Genomic DNA, 22044 nt, shown 5'->3' with positions numbered 1-22044 from the left:
TACAAAATATAATATAAAAATACAACCAATTTCGTTGTATTTAAGTACAATGACAATAAAGATTATACTTAGTAGTGCTGTCATGGATTCTTTTGCTAGTTTGGGTCTATGGAAGTGAAGAGTGCTGTGATATCAAATGAGACCATGGTTTCATCTTCATCTGTGGTCAAGCCTTTGATCTTTTGGATGCACTTTAGTGGGGGATTGATGCAGTATTTACTTCCCTCTGTGAGGTGTCTAAGCTTATTTGTCAACTCTTTAGGAATGTTGTAGGTTGGGGTTCCTCGTAATTATATAATTGGCTTGGACCAGTTGTGGGTTTCAATTTATTTTACTACTGGTTCACTCGTGTGCACATGCGCAGAAGCGTCCGGGTGGGTGGGTGGAGCCTCCAGCCGCCACCACTACCAGTTCGCCTGATCTGGAGCGAACTGGGAGAAACCCACCTCTGCCTTGGATAGAGATATGTCTGTCATATGTATTTTGGAGAACCATAAAGGTGTGGTAGGATGGGTCCACTGCTTTCATTGGCCACTGTTCTTTAGTGATTTGACCTTTTTCTCAATCCAGTTATCTGGTTTCTATATTGGATTGGTGGTCGCCAGAACGTAAGTTTCTTTGTCTTCCAGTAATTTTTTGGCTTTTTATACATATTGTGATCTGTCCATGATCACTGTCGTTTGGCCTTTGTCTGCTGGTAGGATGATAATTGGTCCTAGATACCCTAGTATTTCTGATGAACACTTTTCATTGGTTCTTCTTTACTCTGATTACACATTTATAGGCAATGTTTTTTTTTAAAAAAAAATTTTTTAGATCTCTTCCAGTGGAGCTGGACGTGCCTTGTTTAAATGTCATAGTACACACAAGCCTTAGGGATCTTGGAAGAACGCTTAAAGCTTTCTCCGTTTCTCTCACCACCCATTCTTGTTATGTCAGATTCATTCATTGGATTCAGCATAGTGACAAGGAACAAAATGGATTTGTTAGGGTCACTGCTTCACAAAGTGAAGCATGACTTTGGTAGGCAATGGGACCTATTTTGCAGTCCGCTAATAAAGCGTCTGTGGGATTTACAGTCTGCCATCTGCTCCTGAAACCTTTGTTAGTGTGAAGTGATAATGCAGTTTGCATGCAAGATGTGTGTGTGTGTGTGTGTTGGCTTAGATGTGGAAAGAATTAACCTGAGCCTCTGTATTTATGAAGAAATTACAATCTAATTTACAAATATACCAAAGATGACAATTCTCAAAGCAAAGAGGCTTTTTTAAAAAATTCTGTTTTTAATCCAATCAGTTAAATGCCAAATTCATCTCCGCACCTTTTTAAAATCCTCCCATTTGCTTGAAAGTAACTTGAAAATGGTTTGGGTAGGAGAAATTCATCACACATCTGAAGTGCTTGGCTAAAGACTGTTGAAGTTATTCAGAATGTTCTTTCTCTGTGCTTGTGTTTGGGACAGGAAAACCGAACGAATATCAGTTACTGCTCTGACAATTTTAAGGCATGCTATCTATATATAAATGATTGTTGCCTTTAAATCCTGATTCTAATATAGAAAACCACAGCTATAATTGGAAGTTCAGCTAGGGATGCAAATTCATCTTACAATAATATTGTTTTTTGTTCTACCAACACTTTGAGATATTTGCTTTAAATATGTGCCTTCAAACATATATTTGAAAAAAAAATATAGCTTAGGCTTTTCAGCCTGATGCCCTCCAGATGTATTGGGACTGAGGAATTCTGGAAGTTGTAGTGCCCACATAGTTAAAAGGTGCCAAGTTGGACATATTGTTGACTTGTTTTATCCCCTTACATTTATCCTCTCACCTTTTTTTGGTTTGCGTATTCAAAACCACCTCCACTTTTTGGTGTATTAATTTGCCTAAATCACCATGTTCTTCCTTTCCAAATTATGACACTGAAGTTGGGAAGCCAGTGCATTTCAATAAATAAAATTTTTGTACTCTGTTCATAACAATGTGAGTCCCCTGCCCCCTGGTTTAGCTGATGTTGGCCTTAATGTACACTTTCTTCCCAAGAACATAGGATGCCATAATATATTGATGTAGTATATGTGTATCTCCAAGCAGCCTGGCCTGGCAATTGACAGATGGAAATTTTGTCAATGTACAAAATTTCTAAGTGCCATCCAAGATTATTTTGTTGATAACCAATGGGACCACTATGGCCAATGTATGCATAATCTGTCACTTCCGATTTTCAGAACTTGTTATTTTGTCATCTTCTCTAATTCATTGTTTTCTGTTCTACTATCCCCTGGTATTGCCTCCTCAATTATCCACACTTCTTTCCAATCACATTTATATATGATGTGTTAATAATCCCAAACTTTTATCAGTCTGTATTCAGAAATCTCACAATTCTTGAACCTGCTCATTATAATTAATGAAAGATATTGGCCAGAGAGTGAGGATAAAGAAATACTATTTGTTATGATCCATGATTAATTTATGACAACATAAATTGCAGGAACTGGGTATGTCTAGTTTAATAATGGGTGTTGGGGAGTAGACGATTGAAGGAAAATATATACCCTGTTTTCCCAAAAATAAGACCTCCCCAGATAATAAGCCCAATCGGGCTTTTGAGCACATAGACTAAAATAAGCCCTCCCCCGAAAATAAGGTCTCCCCGAAAATATTGCAACACAGCAGCCGCCATGAGGTGACCATGCTCACCGCCTCCTGTACCTCAAAAATAAGACCTTTCCAAAAATAAGGCCAAGTGCTTATTTTGGGAGTCAAAAGAATATAAGATCCTGTCTTATTTTCAGGGAAACACGGTATATTTTAGGCAAAAATTGAATAGCCTTTGTAAAATCAAAGGGGAATCTATATAGATCTCTTGTGTTCAGATTCTGCTTGTGGCTATCTCAGAAGCCTCGTATTTTGGGTAGCTATTTCAGATCTTCAAGAGGGCTAATCTTATGTTCTGCTAGAATGGCCAGCATTCTTAGGAAGTGACCATAAGACGTCCATTCTTGATTTCAGTGACAGCAAAAGGTGAAATGCATCTTATATTGTCCTAACAACACATATAATTATGTAAAAGGGCAAAACTTGTGTTAGAACACAGATTTTTTTCCCTAGGTCCCTTCCCCCATTTTACTCCCCAGGCATCTTATAGGGGGTGTTTCCTTATTTCCTTATATTAATATTTAACAGTGTTTGCAGGGGGGACTGCAGCCAAGCTTTGCCTAATAATGTACATATTCTCGTACTAGCAAATTATCTCAAATTGAGTTGATTGTAGTCACCGAACTAGGGGGTGAAGACAATTTTACAAAGCTTTCATAAGAAATGCTTCAGGGCAGCTTTCAAAGTGTCTGTAGCAGAATATGAGCTCTCAACACTCACATTTGTACACATTGCCATAGTCCAGCTCTTGGCCCCACTACAAATGAAACAATAGGCGCCCTTCATATCTTCTGCAAATGCTTTGGCTGCTTGATTGTGTTGCCGGAATCTGAAGATCAAAGCAGACAAAATTATTCTGCAGTCATCACAAGCTCTCTTGGCATCCCACATCCATCTTAAAACAAAAAGGAAGCTTCCCATAACCGATATATCCCATACTTATATCCTTCAGTTGATCCTTCGACATATTTCTTTCCTTTAGTCCACATTTCTGCTGTGACTTGTGGGTGCTGTGGCTTGTAGGTGAAAGAAGAAAAACAGAAAATGCCAACATGATACAGCTTTTGCTCAGCATCACAGTGGATTTGTTTAGATTAGATGCTGAGGAGGGATTAGCCCACATATTAATTTTTCTACAGTTAGCCCAGGGCTAAGTCTTTATGAAGCCTGTCTTGGGGATTGAAGATGGGAATGCACAGGGTGGCAGCTGGATTTTATTGCAGAAATACAATAGGTTTGTTCCCGGAGATCAAACCTGCACATTTTAGCGGCTCCAAGCTAATTATGTAATCAGGGCTGTAAAACAATATAACCAGTGTTAAATGAGTAATGTAAAACCATTCTCATGGGACGTGAAAAGCCACAGGAAACTAATATTTTCAGAATGTGCCTAAATGGGAAGAATGTCAGAACATATTTTATTTCTTTTTTTGGGGGGGGGGGATATTTCAAGGAGTCGATGATCAAAGAACTGCTTCTGGCTGATGCCGAATGAATATTAGTAAGAGATGGGAGGACTTGAGATGAAAATTTACAGTGATTTGGGCCTATCTTCCCAGGAGAATCTTTAAAGCTTCCCATTTTGAAGTTGCTCAAGGTTAATTCCAAAACCTTCAGTCAGATATAATAGGCGTACAATTTTTGTTGATTAGTGTTGCAAATTGTTGCAGGTTTTCATTCCTTTATTTTTTTAAAAAAATACTGTTATTTGAAACAGGAAATGGGAGAAGAGGAATTTTATTTGCTTGCTTGAGGATCTACGGGTCATTAGTTCCAAATCCAAATTATTTTACGCTTGTCTTAATTACTCCAGTTAGAGGGTAGCTAACTTTTTCATTCCTGAGTAAAAGATTCTTTGTTGTAATAAGAATATTATAATAGGAAGCTCAATCATCAGCATGGTTTAAGCTTAAGGTCAATAAATACTTAAATAAAATAGGGGCTCTAGATTTGTTACATAATAGAATAATAGTTTAAGAGGGGAGTAACAGATATGTATTATTATTTTTATTTTATTTTATTAATTATTTATTTTCTGCCAATCTTGTAAAAAAAATGGCTCTGGACAGCTATTTCAATGCTGTGCAAACAGAATGCCACTGTCTTCTCTGTCATTTTTGAATTCTGTACAGAACAAGGAATAATGGATTTAAGAGCAGTTTCAATGAAGCCAATTACTTCAAGAGCTGATGGGATCCTCTTCAGTAAGTGTGGTCTATGTCGCAAGAGCTTTAATTTGGATTCCTGCATGGCATAGAACAGTGATGGCTAACCTTTTCTGGTTCAAGTGCCCAAAGCACGCGTGGCCTGAACCCCCAAAATGCAATGCACTCACAGCCTCTGCGCATGCACCCCACCCACCCCCATGCAGGCACACATGCCCCACCCCCATGCATCCGTGCTCATGCCCCCACCCACCCCTGCCCCCAGTGTATGTGAGCCCTCCCCACACATGCCACACCCCATGTGCATGCGCAGCAGAGACCCAAAGACCAGCTGGCCGGTGGGAGGCGCACGCACATGCGCAGTGGAGCTGAACTGGGGCGATGGCTCACATGCCATCAGAGAGGGCGCTGCGTGCCACCTCTGGCACGCGTGCCATAGGTTCGCCATCATGGGCATAGGAGGTTGATGTGGAATGTCCCCTTCCAACTCTGTCTGTGTCTGGATCTTGTTTATTGAATTGATCCAAGTTTGTTAGTACAATATACTGTAGATTCAAAGAAAGAAATAACCAAACAGGATGACTTCACACAAGCTTTTAAGATTTAAAAAAAAAATCTTACCAAATTTAAAATTAACCAAGGGTAGCGTGTGACTATGGATGCTAGGTCTTTCATTGATCTGGGAAAGCATTTTGTGGTAGCCGCAGCCTATGTGAGATTGTATGTAAATTTTGGTATTCCTCTGACTTTTTGGCTTTTATGACACTCTGATGCCTCTTATGAGGAAGTGCTGACTCTTGCACTATGACACGTCTTGGTTTACCCAAGTTGCTAAGTCGGAAGTAAGTTGACTACATTATAATTTAGGATTATATTTGAATCCAGTTGTTATAAGTGCAGTGTGTGTTGTTGGAAGAATTTGGCAATACAGTAGATATGCATTCAACTCCATTGGAATTGCTTCTTAGTAAGCGTGCATAGGATTGGGCTGTAAGTACCATATTTTTCAGAGTATAAGACGCACCGGAGTATAAGAAGCACAAAGGTTTTGAAGAGGCATTTTTTTAAAAAAAGTAGGTAGGTAGATAAAGGGAGGGAGAGAGAGAGCAAAATAGAGATAGATAGAGAAATACAGTAGGTGGGTAGGGAGAGAGAGAGAGAAATAGAAAGCAAGAGAGAGAAATACAGTAGATAGGTAGGGAGAGAGAGAGTAGGTAGGTAGGTAGATAGAGGGAGAGGGGGAGAGAGATAGAAATACAGTAGGTAGGTAGGGAGAGAGAGTAGGTAGGTAGGGAGAGGAATATATATAGAGAGAAATAGAAAGAGAGAGAGAGAAATACAGTAGATAGGTAGGGAGAGAGAGAGTAGGTAGGTAGGTAGATAGAGGGAGAGGGAGAGAGAGATAGAAATACAGTAGGTAGGTAGGGAGAGAGAGAGTAGGTAGGTAGGTAGGTAGAGGAATATATATAGAGAGAAATAGAAAGAGAGAGAGAGAGAAATACAGTAGATAGGTAGGGAGAGAGACAGAGTAGGTAGGTAGGTAGATAGATAGAGGGATAGGAAGAGAGAGGGAGAAATACAGTAGGTAGGTAGGGAGAGAAAGAGAGTAGGTAGGTAGGTAGAGGAATATATAGAGAGAAATAGAAAGAGAGAAATACAATAGATAGGTAGGGAGAGAGAGTGAGTAGGTGGGTAGGTAAAACGGGCAAAAACGGGCCCGTTTTTTTTAAAATAAAAGGCATGAATAGCCTGGGAGGAGGGGCTTACAGAATGCTCCTGGAGGAGTGGGGGGGGGGAAACGAGCAAAAAACAGCCCATTTTTTGCAAAAACTGGCCCGTTTTTTGTAAAAAAAAAATTGCATGCATAGCCTTATGGAAGCTTATAGAGTGCTGCTGGGAGCTTGGGGGGCAAAAAATGGCCCATTTTTTGCTCATTTCTGTCCTCCCCAGCCCCCAGGAGCTCTCTGAAAGCCTCCATAAGGCTATGCACGACCATTTTGGTGAAGGGGCAGGGCTTCAGGAGGCAAAAAATGCTGTATTCGATGTATAAGACGCACCCAGATTTTCATCCTCTTTTTTGAGGAAAAAAGGTGTGTCTTATACTCTGAAAAATTTGGTAGCTGAGTTATCAATCCATTACTTGCAGGTAGGGAAGAAAGTTCTTTTTTTCCATTTATTTTTCTTTCCACATTTTTTTTTTATTCCTTTAGCAAGGCAGATAATGTATCGGCTTAGTGGATTGAAGTTCTAAATACATGTGGAAAAAACAATACATCGTATCCTTTTTCATGTAGCTGACAGGAGCAGAATGGCCGGTGATGTGGACATTCCAGGTTGCTTAGCTCAATGAGAAGTGCAGTTTGCAAAAACAATGCCCATGGGAACATCATATGCTCCTGAAAGTCCCTAGAAGGCATGAATCAGAAAGGAAATGATGAATTACATTGCTCCATAAATCTACTTTCTGAAGTGTGCTATTGATCCTTTGCTCAACCATTAATTTTCCCAGAATGTCATATTTGTTGGAGAAGCAAAGCAGTAGATTGCAGAATAAAGATTGCCCATGGGAAAGCAGTTGGAAGCAGCAATGATGTTATTATGCATGGAGTAGGTGGACAGATTACTCCATAATATATGATTTCAAGCATGAGACAAGCCTTTTATTGTTTTCTTTGAGGACTCTTAATTTTAAGGGATGCAACATACCATTAAGTCTCTCTTACTGATGTTCCAAAAGTACGCAATTGCAATCAGAGCTAAGATGCTATATATTCAAATTCCTTTCTGTCTCTTTCTTTGTTGTGGGCAGGGGTGAAATCCGACAGGTTCTGGAGAACCAGTAGCGGAAATTTTGAGTAGTTCGGAGAACCAGCAAATGCCATCTCTGGCTGGGCCCAGAGTGAGGTGGGAATGGAGATTTTGCAGTATATTTCCCCTGCTACGCCCACCAAGCCATGCCATGCCCACCAAGCCACACCCATAGAACCAGTAGTAAAAAAAATTGAATTTCACCACTGGTTGTGGGGTTAAAGCACCGGTTGGACAATGGAATAAGGAAGCAATAGTCAAGATTAGCCAAATGAGATAGGAGTAACATGACTTACATTAACAGGAATAAAAATAACAGAAGAAGAAAAATAATAGTTCCCAAAAGAAACCAGCATGGCTGCATAAAGAACTCTCTGACAAATTGAAAGACAAAAAGGATAAGTATAAAAAGTGGAAAGAGGGGGACATAACTAAGGCAGAATATCAGCAAATAGCCTGAGCCTGTAAAGATGAAATGAGGAAAGCTAAGGCTCACAATGAAGAAAGGCTTGTGACAAAAGTAAAAAATAACAAAAAGAGCTTCTTCCAACATGTTAAAAACAAGAAAAATGTCAAGGAAACAATTGGTCCATTGCTGGGAGAAAGTGGCAAAAAGTGACAAGCAACAGGGAGAAAGTAAAACTATTTAACTCATTTTTTGCATCTGTCTTTACACAAAGAGATAAAACAGTCGAACCTATCAAAAACAGCACCACAAAAATCAGATTAGGAAGACAAATTGAAATAGGGAAGAAAATGGTAAGTGAGAACCTGTCTATCCTAGATGAGTTCAAATCACCAGGACCAGACGGATTACACTGCAGGGTTCTGAAGGAACTGGCAGACGAGATCTCAGAACCACTGAACTGTATCTTTCAGAGATCCTGGAGCACCAGGGAACTGCCAGAGGACTGGAAAAGAGCTGATGTGGTTCCCATCTTCAAAAAAGGAAAACAAATAGATCCAGGAAACTACAGACCTATCAGCCTGGCCTCAATACCAGGGAAGATTCTGGAAAAGATAATCAAGCAACGAACTAGCGAACACCTAGAAGTAAACAAAGCAATAGCCAAAAGCCAACATGGGTTGGTCAAAACAGATCATGCCAGACTAATCTTATTGCATTTGCGCTGACCAACCGCACTCAATGTGTAGTCCTCAATGGAACTGCATCTACATGAAGGGAAGTATGCAGTGGAGTATCCCCAGGCTCCGTTTTAGGCCCAGTACTCCATCATCTCCATCAGTGATTTGGATGAGAGGATGAATAGGGAACTCATCAAATTTGCAGATGACACCAAGCTAGCAGGAATAGCCAACATTCCAGAAGATAGACTGAAGATACACAAGGATCTTGACAAACTTGAACACTGAGCACTAACAAAATGAAATTCAATGGTGAAAAAACTAAGGTTCTACATTTGGCAAGAAAAACAAAATGCACAGGTACAATATAGGTGGTGCCTTTCTCAATAGTAATAACTGTGAGAGGGATCTTGGAATCCTAGTGGACAACCATTTAAATATGAGCCAGCAGTGTGCAGCAGCTGCCAACACACTTCTAGGCTGCATAAACAGCAATGGGTGGAAACTAATCAAGGAGAGAAGCAACTTAGAACTGAGGAGAAATTTCCTGACAGAACAATTAATCAGTGGAACAGCTTGCCTCCAAAAGTTGTGAATGCCCCAACACTGCAAGTCTTTAAGAAGAAGTTGGATAGCCATTTGTCTCAAATGGTATAGGGTTTCCTGCCTAGGCAGGGGGTTGGACTAGAAGACCCCCAAGGTCCCTTCCAACTCTGCTATTGTATCTTGTATCTTGTAAGAATCAACAACCTGTCGTGCAAATTTGACATGCTGTGAACATATTGTTGGAAGGTTTTCCAGTATGTTAAGAGTGAGAGAGCTAAAATAGGTGCTTAGGGAGATGCATATTAAAATATTTATATTTTTAGAAATTCAAACGTTTAGCTTTGTTCTGTTTGTATTGGAATTCATGCAAACATTTTAATGTTTACAAATCAATAGCCAAGTTCACAGGTTCCAGTATCACACTGAGGAATGATATCATTAGCTTACTGCTTCAATTATTATGGGAACCAACTCCCAATTATGTTTTGAGAAAAATGCCAAGAATAATAACACATGCACACACATAGACAGAATAACACATAGGGGCTGAAAAGAATAACACATTTATTCATTTGCCTATGTTTTGGTTCTTGAATAAAAGGTGTTTTTCATGGGAAGATTTTTGGGAAAAGACCCAGCATCTGTCTTGCTCATGTGCCTAAGAGACTGTTCATCCTGTTCTCTTTTATGGCCTGAGGCTGTTAGTGAAGCTGGGTCAACACACCTTCCTCTGTCACTTAACTGCTCAATAGCTTTGATGTGCCTGTGTCCTCAAGGTTAAGAGGATATGAGAAGAGAGGATAAGTGAAGTAGACATAAAGCTAGCGGGTGGTGGAGGGGTATTCCTTAAGTGGAAAGTAGCAGGCCAGCTCATTGCAAATGCATTTCCCCAACTGGAAAATTCACTGCTGGAAAATTGTTCCACCCCCACATCATTATGTGCATCAAACGTAGCCCTCCAAACAATGGGTAGATTACTGTATATCACATTTTTCCATGACCTCCAGTTGAGTTGAGCGACAGTGATTTTTAAAAATTATTATTATTATTTTCCTGTTTAGGTATTTGTGTTAATTTTGGAAGCTCTGCCTTCCTTTTAACAGTTGCTACGCTTTAAAGGCAGGTCCCCAGATCTCCAAAGACTTAATCTTAATACTACTTTCTTTCCATCTTGTGGCATCCTTATAAGTGGTCAAAATACACTGAAGAAAGAGATGAGAACTGTCCTTGGTCCTGCTAGAATCCTAACCATTCTTAGCAGATGTGGGAACAAATATTATGTCAAGACTGCCCTTAACAATAATTAGCATGTTTGTTTTTTACATTTATATCCCGCCTTTGTTATTATTTTGAAATAACCCAAGGCAGTGAAGAATACCTAATGGCCCTTTCTTCTATTTTTGCCACAGCAACAATCCTGTGACATGGATTAGAGTAAGCCCAAATGACTGTTTCATAGTGATTCAAGCAGCTTTTATGCCTAAGGCTGGACTCGAATGCATATGTTGTATCTTATTATCTTTTAAAAATATTTTAATACAGATATATATTTCTACATGTTTCTGACAAAATGTTACATTGCTGGTTGCCTTTTTTTTGCTCATTCTAGATTTATTAATAAATATGTTCTCTCCCCCCTCCTTTCTAAACAAAAGGGGGTTATTTTTGCCATTTGGTATGCAGCATCTGGAAACATGAAATCAATATTTAGCACCACTTACTCTTTTTTCCTCTCTTTGGAATGAACTCATTGGCTAAGAAATATTTAGAAGACAAATATGCTTTCTAATAAAAAATAGAGGGAATGCGTTTTACTTTTGGACAATTCTGTATCTGTATTTTACTTCATATTCTGCCAGTTCATTTTAATAGAATCTACAAAAGATAATGGTAGTTAGAATTAGAAGATAGATTTTTTTTTTCCTTTGGAAGAAAAAGCTCTAATTTTCTGTAAAAATCAACAAAAATCGGAACCGTGGGAGATATTTGAGGTTCACATATCGCATTTTTAAATTGTGGATTGCTGAACTCAATATTATGGCTATAGACTATGATTCATTTGGTTGTGTTCACATACCTACTTAAGCCAAAGCCAAACAGATCGCATCAAGGCAACATAATTGTGGATCAGAGATATCTCTGCAAATGGATATAGAAAACATAACAAATGATGTCATGTTCAACTTATCCCTTACTCACTGTGAAGGCAGCCTGAAGTTAAATTTTTTACTTAATTTGCAAAGGAGTGTTTTCCAACTTTTTCACCACAAACCATGCTATCGGATCTGCCCAAATGACCTCATACCATATTGCCATGTTGGCCAACTGAAACTGCTGTGAGCATCTCCTCCATCTTGGTACCTTGGTAAACAATTTGTGTGGCCATTTGTTTTTTGGCAATTGGTGGGTCAGGACTTTCCCACAATGCCAGAAAGTCATCCCTCATATCTATGAACCAATCAGAGAGCAGGAAGACTACAGAGGCACGAATGAGAATGAGTTCTTTTAGGTGCCCATCATTCCATTACCAAAAAGGCCTCCTTTTTGGTAATGGAATGAGGACCTAGCACCAAAAAGAAAGAAAAAAAGTCCCACTTCCCCTTTCTTACCATATATTTCTTCTCCCATCCATGGGCTGGCAAGAAAAACAGGAATAAGGAAGCAAGAGCTGCAGTTCTTCTGCCAGTTACTGGCATCAAAGGAGGTATTCTCCATTTCTTCTGGAAACTAATAAAGGAGAGAAGTAACCTGGAACTAAGGAGAAATTTCCTGACAGAGCAATTAAGCAGTGGAACAACTTGCCCTTAGAAGTTGTGGATGCTGCTTCACTGGAGGCTTTTAAGAAGAGACTGGACACTTGTCTGAAATAATATAGGGTCCCCTGCTCGAGCAGGGGGTTGGATTAGAAGACCCCAAGGTCCCTTCCAAATCTATTCTGATTGATTGACATTTCTATTTTAAAGGTAAATTATTCCTGAAGGAAAACTTTGTTTTTCTTTTAAGTAAATGTAGTATTTTAAGCAGATTTTTGCAATTTTTGTAGGCCTCCTCCCAAATTAGGAATCTGAAATTTGTAGTTTATGGAGGTTCTGTCCAACTGAGTCAGGGCTGTATTCTAACCTTCTTGTTTAAGAGTTATGATAATGACTCAGTCAGTTTAAGCCACATATACACTTTCTATTCCTATATTGGTTTTGTTTGTTTTGGTCTGAGATTAGTCAATCTTGCTGCTAGTTTTCATGACATTTTGAGCCTTGATTCTGTCAAACTATCAAACCTGGCTCATATGTCTTTCCATTAATCCTGACCTTCGTACGTTTTACCCTTTTTCCACATTCAAGCCTAACACTTGCAGATTTGTATTCTAGTTTCTTTTGCTGTTTCTATGGCAACTTTAATAGCAAGCTTCGAAGCACGTTCTGCAGCTGGTACAGCAAGTCTGTGTTGTGACTTAGTATTCATTTATTCTCATCCAAAGCTTTGTTTAAGCAGTGTTTCTCAATCTTGACAACTTTAAGTCGTGTGGATTTTGACTCCCAGAATTCCTCAGCCTGGGGAATTCTGGAAGTTGAAATCCACAACTTTTAAGATTGTCAAGGCTGAGAAACATTGATTTTTCAAAAACTGAAAAGGTTAAAGCATCAGGCTAGAAAGCAGCAGCCGTAAACTCAAGTCCCATCCTAGCCGTGAAAGCCAACTGGGTGACTTGGGGCTGGTCACTCTCTCTGATCTCAAAATAGGAGAAGGAAAGTGTGTTGGATATGTTTACAAATATCTCAAGATATTTGTAAAAAAACATTAAAGGCGGAATATAAAGAAATAAAAATTACTGTTGTGTTATTAAAGGCTCTGCTGCCTGTTTAATGTATCTTGCACTGGAACAAGAGTAGAGCATTTCTGTCGGGTGATCTGTGCTCCTTGCAAGCCTGCGTGTGCATGGAAGCGCATAGACATTCATGAAGGTTTCTCCGCTTGATTTCAGACAATTACACTTCCATTGCAGTGTCACATCTTTCCCAGGTTGATGCTCTGGAAAAGATGAAAACCACTTTTGTCATTGCGCTGCTTTCTAGCACATCCTCCCTAGATTAGGATGGCTCTGAGCCTGCTGGACTTTTAGAAGGTTTTGAGGATCTGGCCATGGCCCGAGTCTGGAATCCCGAATATGTGAAAGGGCCTGTTTGTGATTATCTTGACACTAATGGGTTATAATACTTCTTGGCTGCTGTTTGTATTTTAAATTCTTTTTGTACTGTGTTATAACTGCTTCCAGTGTTTTGATATGTCTACATTACCCAGAGTCACTGGTTTGAAATGAGTGGCTATACAAATTGAATAAATAAATCTGTCTAGAGCAGCTTGAAGTTGACTGAATAGTACAGCTTAATTTATTTATTTTTCAGCTAGTTCCAAGTTGAAGAAGCTCCTGAAGTTTATAGTTAAAGCTGCTTCTTTTTTTTAATCCATTCATTCATTAGCCAATAAAGTATAACATTCTGCAAATAATAATAATAGGAAGCATCCTAGGAATATGGTACATTTTTCTTTTCTTGTATAAACTGCAGTTTTAGTATATAGCATATTGAGGGGAAGACCAACTTTGGCCAACTACTGAGCAGGACAAAGCAGTTCACAAGTTCAGGAGAAAAATTTGGGTTGAATTATTTGAATTATTTGAAATGAAGATTCTATTTCACTTGCATCAAATTGATTAAACACAGCAAGTATTCCAATATGTGTGTGATAGTTGCCCCTTATATCATATTAAATTATAATTTGGTGGGAATTTCTGGAGCAGCCAGTGACAGCTCCCTCAAATTAAGCAGTTACAAAAAAACACTGTGGTGATGCTTGTAAGCAACCCAGAATTTTCAGATAATCTTTTAAAACTGTATTTGCAATTTCCAAAGCATTCTGCTACCCTGGAATGAGCCTTTGTCAATTCCAGCATTTCTCCATTGTGCTGAAATCAGCAAATTATTTGATAACAGTGCTCTATATAGGATTGTGCTATGTGAGAAGCATATTTACTATGGCAATTTCTCCTTTGTTTTAAAGCAACATATTTATGGCTCTCTGGTGTGGAAATCTATTATTTACCCTGGTATAGGCCACCTCATTCTACTGAGGTATAATGTACTCATCTCAAGAACCATGATCCATTCTACAAGCCAGAATTGTTTGGATCCACACAGCAAGCTGAGCCATGAGGTACATGTAGTCCTCGACTTATAACAGTTTGTTTAGTAACTATTCCTCCACTAGGCCAATAAGATCCCATAGATTAGGCCTCCTCCGAATCCCATCAGCCGGTCAATGTCAACTGGCAACTACCCGGAGGAGAGCCTTCTCGGTGGCTGCTCCGACCCTTTGGAACGAACTCCCCGCGGAGATTCGTACCCTCACCACCCTCCAGACCTTCCACATAGCCCTTAAAATCTGGCTGTCCCGACAGGCCTGGGGCTAAAGACTTCAACCCCACTCGAATAGTATGACTGTTGCGCTTTTTAACGATGTATTGTCTTCATGTTTGTAACTTGTTTGTCCTTCCCTCCCCTTGAATTGTGAGCCGCCCTGAGTCCCCTCAGGGAAAAGGGCAGCATACAAATAAAGTAATCTAATCTAATCTATTCAATATTACAACTGAAAAAAGTGACTTTTGACTGTTTTTCATACATACGACCATTGCAGCATCCCCATGGTCATATGATCAAAATTCAGACGCCTGGCAACTGGTTCCTATTTATGATAGTTTCAGTGCCATGGGATCATGTGATCACTTTTTTCAAACTTCTGACAAGAAAAGTCAACGGGAAAGCCAACGCTGTTACCACCTTAACAACTGCAGTCATTTACTTAACTGTGGCAAGAAATGTCGTGAAATAGGGGAAAACTCACTGAACTGTCTCATTCAGTAAACAGAAACATTAGGCTCAATTGTGGTTATAAGTCAAGGACTACCTGCATAGCCTTACAGTCAGAATGGCTAATATTTACTTGTGCTAAGCCAAAACCAACCAACCACATGTGAAGTAGCTGTTTGGGTTTTAGTGTGTATAACATGTGAATGCAGTGGGCTGTGGCTAATATAACAAAGCCTGCGTGAACACCCTACGGCTTAAAATACAAGCTGTGAATTTGTGTACTCGTAGATGAAAAGAAAAATACTCTTTTGAAAGAGAATTTCAGACCCTTCTGCCTCTTATCCGAATGCTCATTCTCATCATTTGTTGGGTTTTTTTCAGCCAGGGACCGTGGGCATCTTTTGGCATTTCCGCCTTAGAGATGCATCTTCGGGCTTCTAATTTTAGCAGCGGCCTCTGTAAACAAGACGCTGAAGTGGAATAATGGCAGCTGTTGGCCCTCCACCCACACCACTCCCCCAACCACTTCTACTGCTGTTTTTTTTTTCTGTCAGGAAGCTTGCCCAGAAAGGTGTCAGGATTAACTGGCATTAGGCCGGCAATAAGGGGAGGTGTGAGTGGCAGGGATCTGCCTTCAGCAAGAGCAGTGGTGATTCCGATGCAGATCTACCGTATGCCTCAAGTGGAGACATGAAAATTAGGAGGACAAACCCCCTGAGGAACATATCCTTCCTTTATCCATTTCGCTGCACGCCTGTGTATTTAGTTTGTATTGCTGCCCGACAGCTGGATTATGAGTAAATATAGCCTGAACAATGAGAGGAAGGCAAAATTCAGAACAGCCCACAGAAAGCTTTCTGCTTGGAAGAAGCCGGCTCCTCCACTTGAGCCGAGCTCCTAAATTGGCACATATTAAGAGATGCACATCCTGGAATCTGAATGCTAGCCTCACACTTCCTCCTGTTGTTCCAATTTTAAGCGGGCAGTGCCAGCTGAGCCAAGCTAGAAACACGGGAAGAATGCTGCATTTGGAGGTGAACTATTAATATCGCGCGCGCGCGCGCACACACACACACACACACACACATATATATATATATATACTTGTCTCTATCTCCCCACCCACCCCCCTGTTTTTTTTTTCTTGAACTGAACCTCGAGAGAATGAGAGGAGGAGTGTTGGTACATCTAGTATTACTTTATTTTTATGTGCGAGAAACCCTTGTTTATTTTCACTGCTGGTTTTCACGTCTCAAGTAGCAGCATTTCTATCATGTGGGAGTGCATAGTTATTCCCTAAATAGCTTGTTGCTTTCTTTTGCCTCCTAGTTGTTTGTTTTTCTTTGTTAAATGTTCTCCTAGGGAATATTCAACTCCAAGTGTTCTACAGTAAAAGTCTGGATTGACTGCGATCTATGGCTTCAGTTTGTGAATGTGCCCTCCTTCCTTTATTCCCCCATTCTTGGGAGTTTCCAGGGAATATAATATACAGTGCTTTAACTGATATTAAAACCTATGCTTTAGGTTGGAGTGAGGTGGCTGTAGTCCTATTGCAAACTTTCATGAAATAATATGGTTTCCCTCCTTTTTGAGTAAAGGGGATGCTCAGTGGCTAAGACGCTGAGCTTGTCAATCAGAAAGGTCAGCACTTTGACGGTTTGCGTAACAGAGGTTCAACTGGTCCTCATACTTACAACCATTTCAGCATCCCTACGGTCATATAAACAGGATCCAGACATTTAGCAAGTAGAATGTATTTACTATTGTTGCAGCGAGCTGAGGTTGTATGATCAATACAATACAATACAATACAATACAATACAATACAATACAATACAATACAATACAATACAATAGCAGAGTTGGAAGGGACCTTGGAGATCTTCTAGTCCAACCCTCTGCCTAGACAGAAAACCTTATACCGTTTCAGACAAATGGCTATCCAACATCTTCTTAAAGATTTCCAGTGTTGGGGCATTCACAACTTCTGGAGGCAAGCTGTTCCACTGATTAATTGTTCTAACTGTCAGGAAATTTCTCCTCAGTTCTAAGTTGCTTCTCTCCTTGATTAGTTTCCACCCATTGCTTCTTGTTCTACCCTCAGGTCCCTTGGAGAATAGTTTGACTCCCTCTTCTTTGTGGCAACTCCTGAGATATTGAAACACTGCTATCATGTCTCTCCTAGTCCTTCTTTTCATTAAACTAGATATACCCAGTTCCTGCAACCTTTCTTCATATGTTTTAGTCTCCAGTCTCCAGTATTTGGTAGAGACTGTAGGTGTGCTTTTTGGGGATGGGTAGTAGACTGTTTCTTCTTATGGTACACCAAATAATAGGTTGAATGCTTGGCCATAAATATCCACCAGTACTTATAAATGCTATGATTATAGTTATTACCTTACATCATATATAAATTACAGCATTACTATCAAAGTAGTGCAACGTACCGACTAAGAATTTGCTGTGGGTAAGCAAACCTCCTACTCTTAGCTAAAGTGAGATATAAATTTGTTAGATAAACGTGGAAAAGCTGGCAGAGTGATGTAGTGGATAGAAAGTTGGATTAAAATGGAGACATTTGTGTTCAAATTCACAGTTGACCCATAAATTCAATGGAGAAATTTGAGGGTTTTTTTTTAACCAACCTTGGAAGGATGGAAAGCTGAGTCAACCATGACTAACCTTACAAGAGAGTAGAATTAGCTCATTTGTCTGTGTTTCCTATCTGGTCTACCTCACAAGGCTGAGAACAATTTTGCAAGTCTGAAAGCAAATTTCTCCTCCCTCTGAAGAAAGTGGGGAGGGTCCCTTCTCTTGCCGCACCCACATTCCTGCTGAGGGCTAAGTTTCCTTTTATCTCATAATTCCCTTTTCTTTGTCCCTTTGCCGCGTCTCCCAAGCTCATTCACAGATATCATTACAGGTATCTGTATTATGGCCGCAAGTCGAGGCCAATTATGGCCTCGACTTGCGGCCATAATTGACCCCCAAAACTATGTTGCTAAGTGAAACATTTGTTGTGAGTTTTGCCCCATTTTACAACCTTTCTTGCCACATTTGTTAAGTGAATCACTGCAGTTAAGTTAGTAACACGAATGTTAAGACAATCTGATTTCCCCATTGACTTCGCTTGTCAGAAGGTCACAAAAGGTGATCAGTGTCGTAAGTGTGAAAAATGGTCATAAATAACTTTTCAGTGCTGTTGTAACTGAATGGTCACTAAATGAACTGTTGTAAGTTGAGGACTACCTGTACAGTACCATATCTATAGAGCAGTGATGGCTAATCTTTTTCTCATCACGTGCCAAAATTGCGTGTGTGCAACACCCATAATGCAATGTCCCCACTCCCTATGCATGCGTGTCTGACACCCCGTGTTCCCCTGCTCCCTCGCATGTGCGTGCGCCCTCCGCAAGTGCATGACCCCCCCCCATGCCTCATTTTGGGCCTAGCTGGCCTCCCTGAAGCCTCCTGAAACAAAAAATGGAGTGTGGGAGGCCCACGCTGCACCGCCCCTGCGCTCCCCCAACCCCCGCATGCATGTGTGACCTCCCCTGCCCCCAGCGCTTGTCTCCCACATGCGAAGCAGAGACCCGAAAATCAGCTGACCGGCAGGAGGCTCATACACAGTGGAGCTGAGCTGGGCAACAGCTCGCGTGCCCGTAGAGAGTGCTCCGTGTGCCATCTGTGGTTTGCCAGCACAGCTGTAAATGGTATGAACCTCCTGCCCATCTGCAACTCTTGAAACCAGCTCTGTCTTTTCTCGGAATTCATTCCAGACAGAATTACATTCATACACCTTTCTATAATGGGCTCCTTTTCCCTTTGAATGTCAAGTACTGCTCAGACTTCTGGTAAAGATTTTAGTAACAACAATACTGGCAAATTTCCTTTTTCTTTCCACTTTTTGATTATTTGTAATTAAGGGAAAATTAATTAAGCTTTTAATTGTAATTAATTCAAATTTAATTAATGGAAAAACATCACTTTAGTACGGAAGCCTGTTTTGGCAGTGACAGATTTAAGAGCTCTGTAATTAGCAATTATATCTTAGTTACATTAATGCTTTGTTTACCCTGCCCAACTATGCCCAATATGACAAAAAGACTAACCACAATCATTGATTGTGGTTAGTCTTTTTGTCATATTGGGCATAGTTGGGCAAGGTAAACAAAACAATCATTAATTGTGGTTAGGATTATATTTGTAGGATTGTATTGAGAACAATAAAACAATATATTGCTAAAACCAAAAAATGGTGCAACTTGGGCAAGAAGCCACCCAGAATCACCTTATAGGGAAGATAGGTTGCATAAAAATGTAATAAATAAAATAAACAAATAACCAAAGCATGCTTCGATTACTTGGAAGAGGCGTCAGTCACACTTATCTAAGGCCTGGGCAAGGAACCAGGTCTTAAAGGCTGGCTGAGATACCTGAAAAGTGAGTGCCGTCTGGTTTTTTGGGGAAAACCCATTCATTCATTCATTCATTCATTCAACACTTATGAATACAAAATAATGAAAAGGAGAAGCATTTCCCAGTATCAAGAATATTTATTAATATGTTTCTGGCTTAACTGAGTCTTTCTGGGTTGACAATAACACCTGAAAACTACATGGATGTTGCTTGTACTTCCTTATTCCTGTGTAGTTCATTATGTTAACTGTCTATCACCTTCTTAAAAATAGCTGAGCTGTTAATGGGCAGTTACTGTTGAATTCTCTTTAATTTTCAGAAATCAGTAAGGGGGCAGGCAGATGGCTCAGTGTGTCTATATTTAGTCCTTTTGGCAGGAAGCCTAATGTAACAGCTCACTTTGTATTAATACAAGCTTAGGTTCAGATCTCCCCTCCCCCCCAATTCTTCCATTTGCAAAATCTGTCACAGTTTGTAGTGTTATAAACATTTACAATATTGAAAGGGTTTTCCTTACGTGCATTGTGTGCTCAACAATATATTCTCCATAATGAGGGGAGCAGTATCCAGGATGGGTTGACCTTATCCTCTCATTGATTGGACTGAGTCAGATAAGCTCTTGGTATACGCCCCTGGTCCACCAGGCACTGCCCAGTTATCAACTCAGTCCCTCAACTGGACAGTTTGCCATCCTGGATCTCTGATGATTTGGAAAGAAATTTAAAGAAAGAAATAGGATTAATTCATCTCCCTACAGCAGCAGCCGCAGCAAGCGAGCCAGACAGCTCCCCGAGCTGCAAGAAAGCCTGGCAAAAGCCCCTTTTGGGGGCGACACGTCGCCCAGGCATCCAAGTGAGACAAGTATCACTCAGGAAAGGAAATCTGCCGGGCAAGCAGGAAACAAAGGGCATAAGCCTTCCAAAGGCAAGCCCTGCCGCGGAGGCTACAGTGGTGCCGGAGTGCTGAGCGGCGAGCCATGGCTTCCTCAAGTGCCGCGGGGCGCGAATCGGGCCACCAGCAAGTGTGGGCGGCGCTGGATCGCCTCACAGAAGGTGAGCCTTGCTGCGGGAACTCTGCCGGGCACCAGAGTGCTCCGCTGCTCCTGCTGAGTCGAGCAGTGAACCGCGGCTTCCCAAATGCCATGGAGCGCCCGTGCCATTATCCACGTGGCCCACCTCGCTGGAGGGGGTCCACGGGCAGAGCAAAACCTCAAGCGGCGCCAGAAGGAGGCAGAAGAAGTAAAACCCGGCGGCAGAGGCGCCCGGCAGCTCCTTGGAGCACAAGCCGCCAGAACAGGAAATTTAAAAGAGGCGCCCCTTGTCTCCTGGCACGGGCACCATCTTGAAGCCGGGAGGAGCCACGTGTTCCAAGATGGTGGCGCCCAGCGGCAACGAGGAGACAGGCAGGACTCAAGTACCTGCAGCAACAGCCAGCATTTTTTAAAAAAAAAAAATCCTTGCGGTACATATCGAATACAAATACCTAGACTTTATTTGTATAATGAAGCATGGTGCACAACCAATGGAATCACTGTATTAGCAACTTTGCTTAGAAAGCATGTGGATTGGATGTTATTTGGCCTAAAGAAAAAGCTGTCTCCGTTCCATGTATATTTGACATGGAAAAAAGAAAGGCCTGAGGCTAAAAGTATATCATACTTTCTCTTTCCGAAAATGTCAGTTCTACCCTTACAGAAATCCGAACTAGCTAGCTTGCAGCCAGCATTCAAAATACACAGGGTTATGCCTGACTGAAGTCAATATGCTTGTATATGTGCATGAATGAAGTGGAACAATTGGAAATCATGCATGTGATTTGCACTGTAATGGAGCTTTTGGTTCCCAAGGGCAAAACACAATTTTCACAGAGTTTCCCAATTTCTCTGCCGCAATCATGTGTGCTTAGATAGCTGCTAGGATGAATGCCGTTGAAATGTTGAAATTGTAGGACTTCTATCTCTCTGGGGTGTTGCTTCTATTTGTCAAGCTTGTTTTCGTGTGAATGCTGTCTACAATTCTGCTGGTGTTTCAATGTGCAGCTGCATGAAGATGAGGAAACCATGGCGTGTAACTCTTGAGACTGTTGGAAGAAATGTCCGTCTGCGTTCAGTTCCAAGTCAGGAGAAAGACACTGGAAAAATGGAAGCTGGTTGGAAAGATAGTTTAATGGTGAAGCAGAACCACCAAGCATGTGTTATTCTGGGTAGCTGACCAACTGGTTTGACGATCAGATGGATTTTTATACAGTTTGTTCTACAGCACTGAGAGGCTTGTTTTGCGTATTTTATTATTTGATATTAATTAGGTCGGCAATGAGTTGGGGTTTTTAATCTTGTTTAACAAATGTCATTAATCCTAGATGCTGGCTTCCTTGGGGTTTTAATTCTGTCTTGAATGGATGACCAAATTTGCATTTCTAAAAGTTGGCCATTTAGTTTCTACTTGGGGCAGAGAGCTGAAGTTCTCCTTTAGGGAAGATATAATATTCTACCTT

General features: G+C 40.6%; 1 protein-coding gene across 5 annotated transcripts in view; it reads left to right on the top strand.

The window, feature by feature from the left end:
- The window catches only part of DENND5B (DENN domain containing 5B), a 135457-nt gene that overhangs the window by 31103 nt on the left and 82310 nt on the right, over nt 1-22044 (top strand). Inside the window, exon 1 of one of the 5 annotated variants that reach the window (XM_087722969.1) lies at nt 4824-4867. The exons of the other annotated variants lie outside the window; for them this stretch is intronic. Coding sequence (XP_087579095.1) covers nt 4828-4867 — 40 coding nt within the window. The 5' untranslated portion in view covers nt 4824-4827. Of the gene's footprint in view, nt 1-4823; nt 4868-22044 lie in introns of those variants that run through there. 5 annotated transcript variants of the gene reach the window in all.

The sequence above is a fragment of the Thamnophis sirtalis genome, unplaced genomic scaffold, assembly GCF_051295495.1.
Source record: "Thamnophis sirtalis isolate CommonGarterSnake01/CBP01778 unplaced genomic scaffold, rThaSir2_p1.2 scaffold_9, whole genome shotgun sequence".
Classification (NCBI taxonomy): Eukaryota; Metazoa; Chordata; class Lepidosauria; order Squamata; family Natricidae; genus Thamnophis; species Thamnophis sirtalis.
Note: the sequence above shows the minus strand (reverse complement) of the source record. Positions and strands in the feature narration are given on the sequence as shown.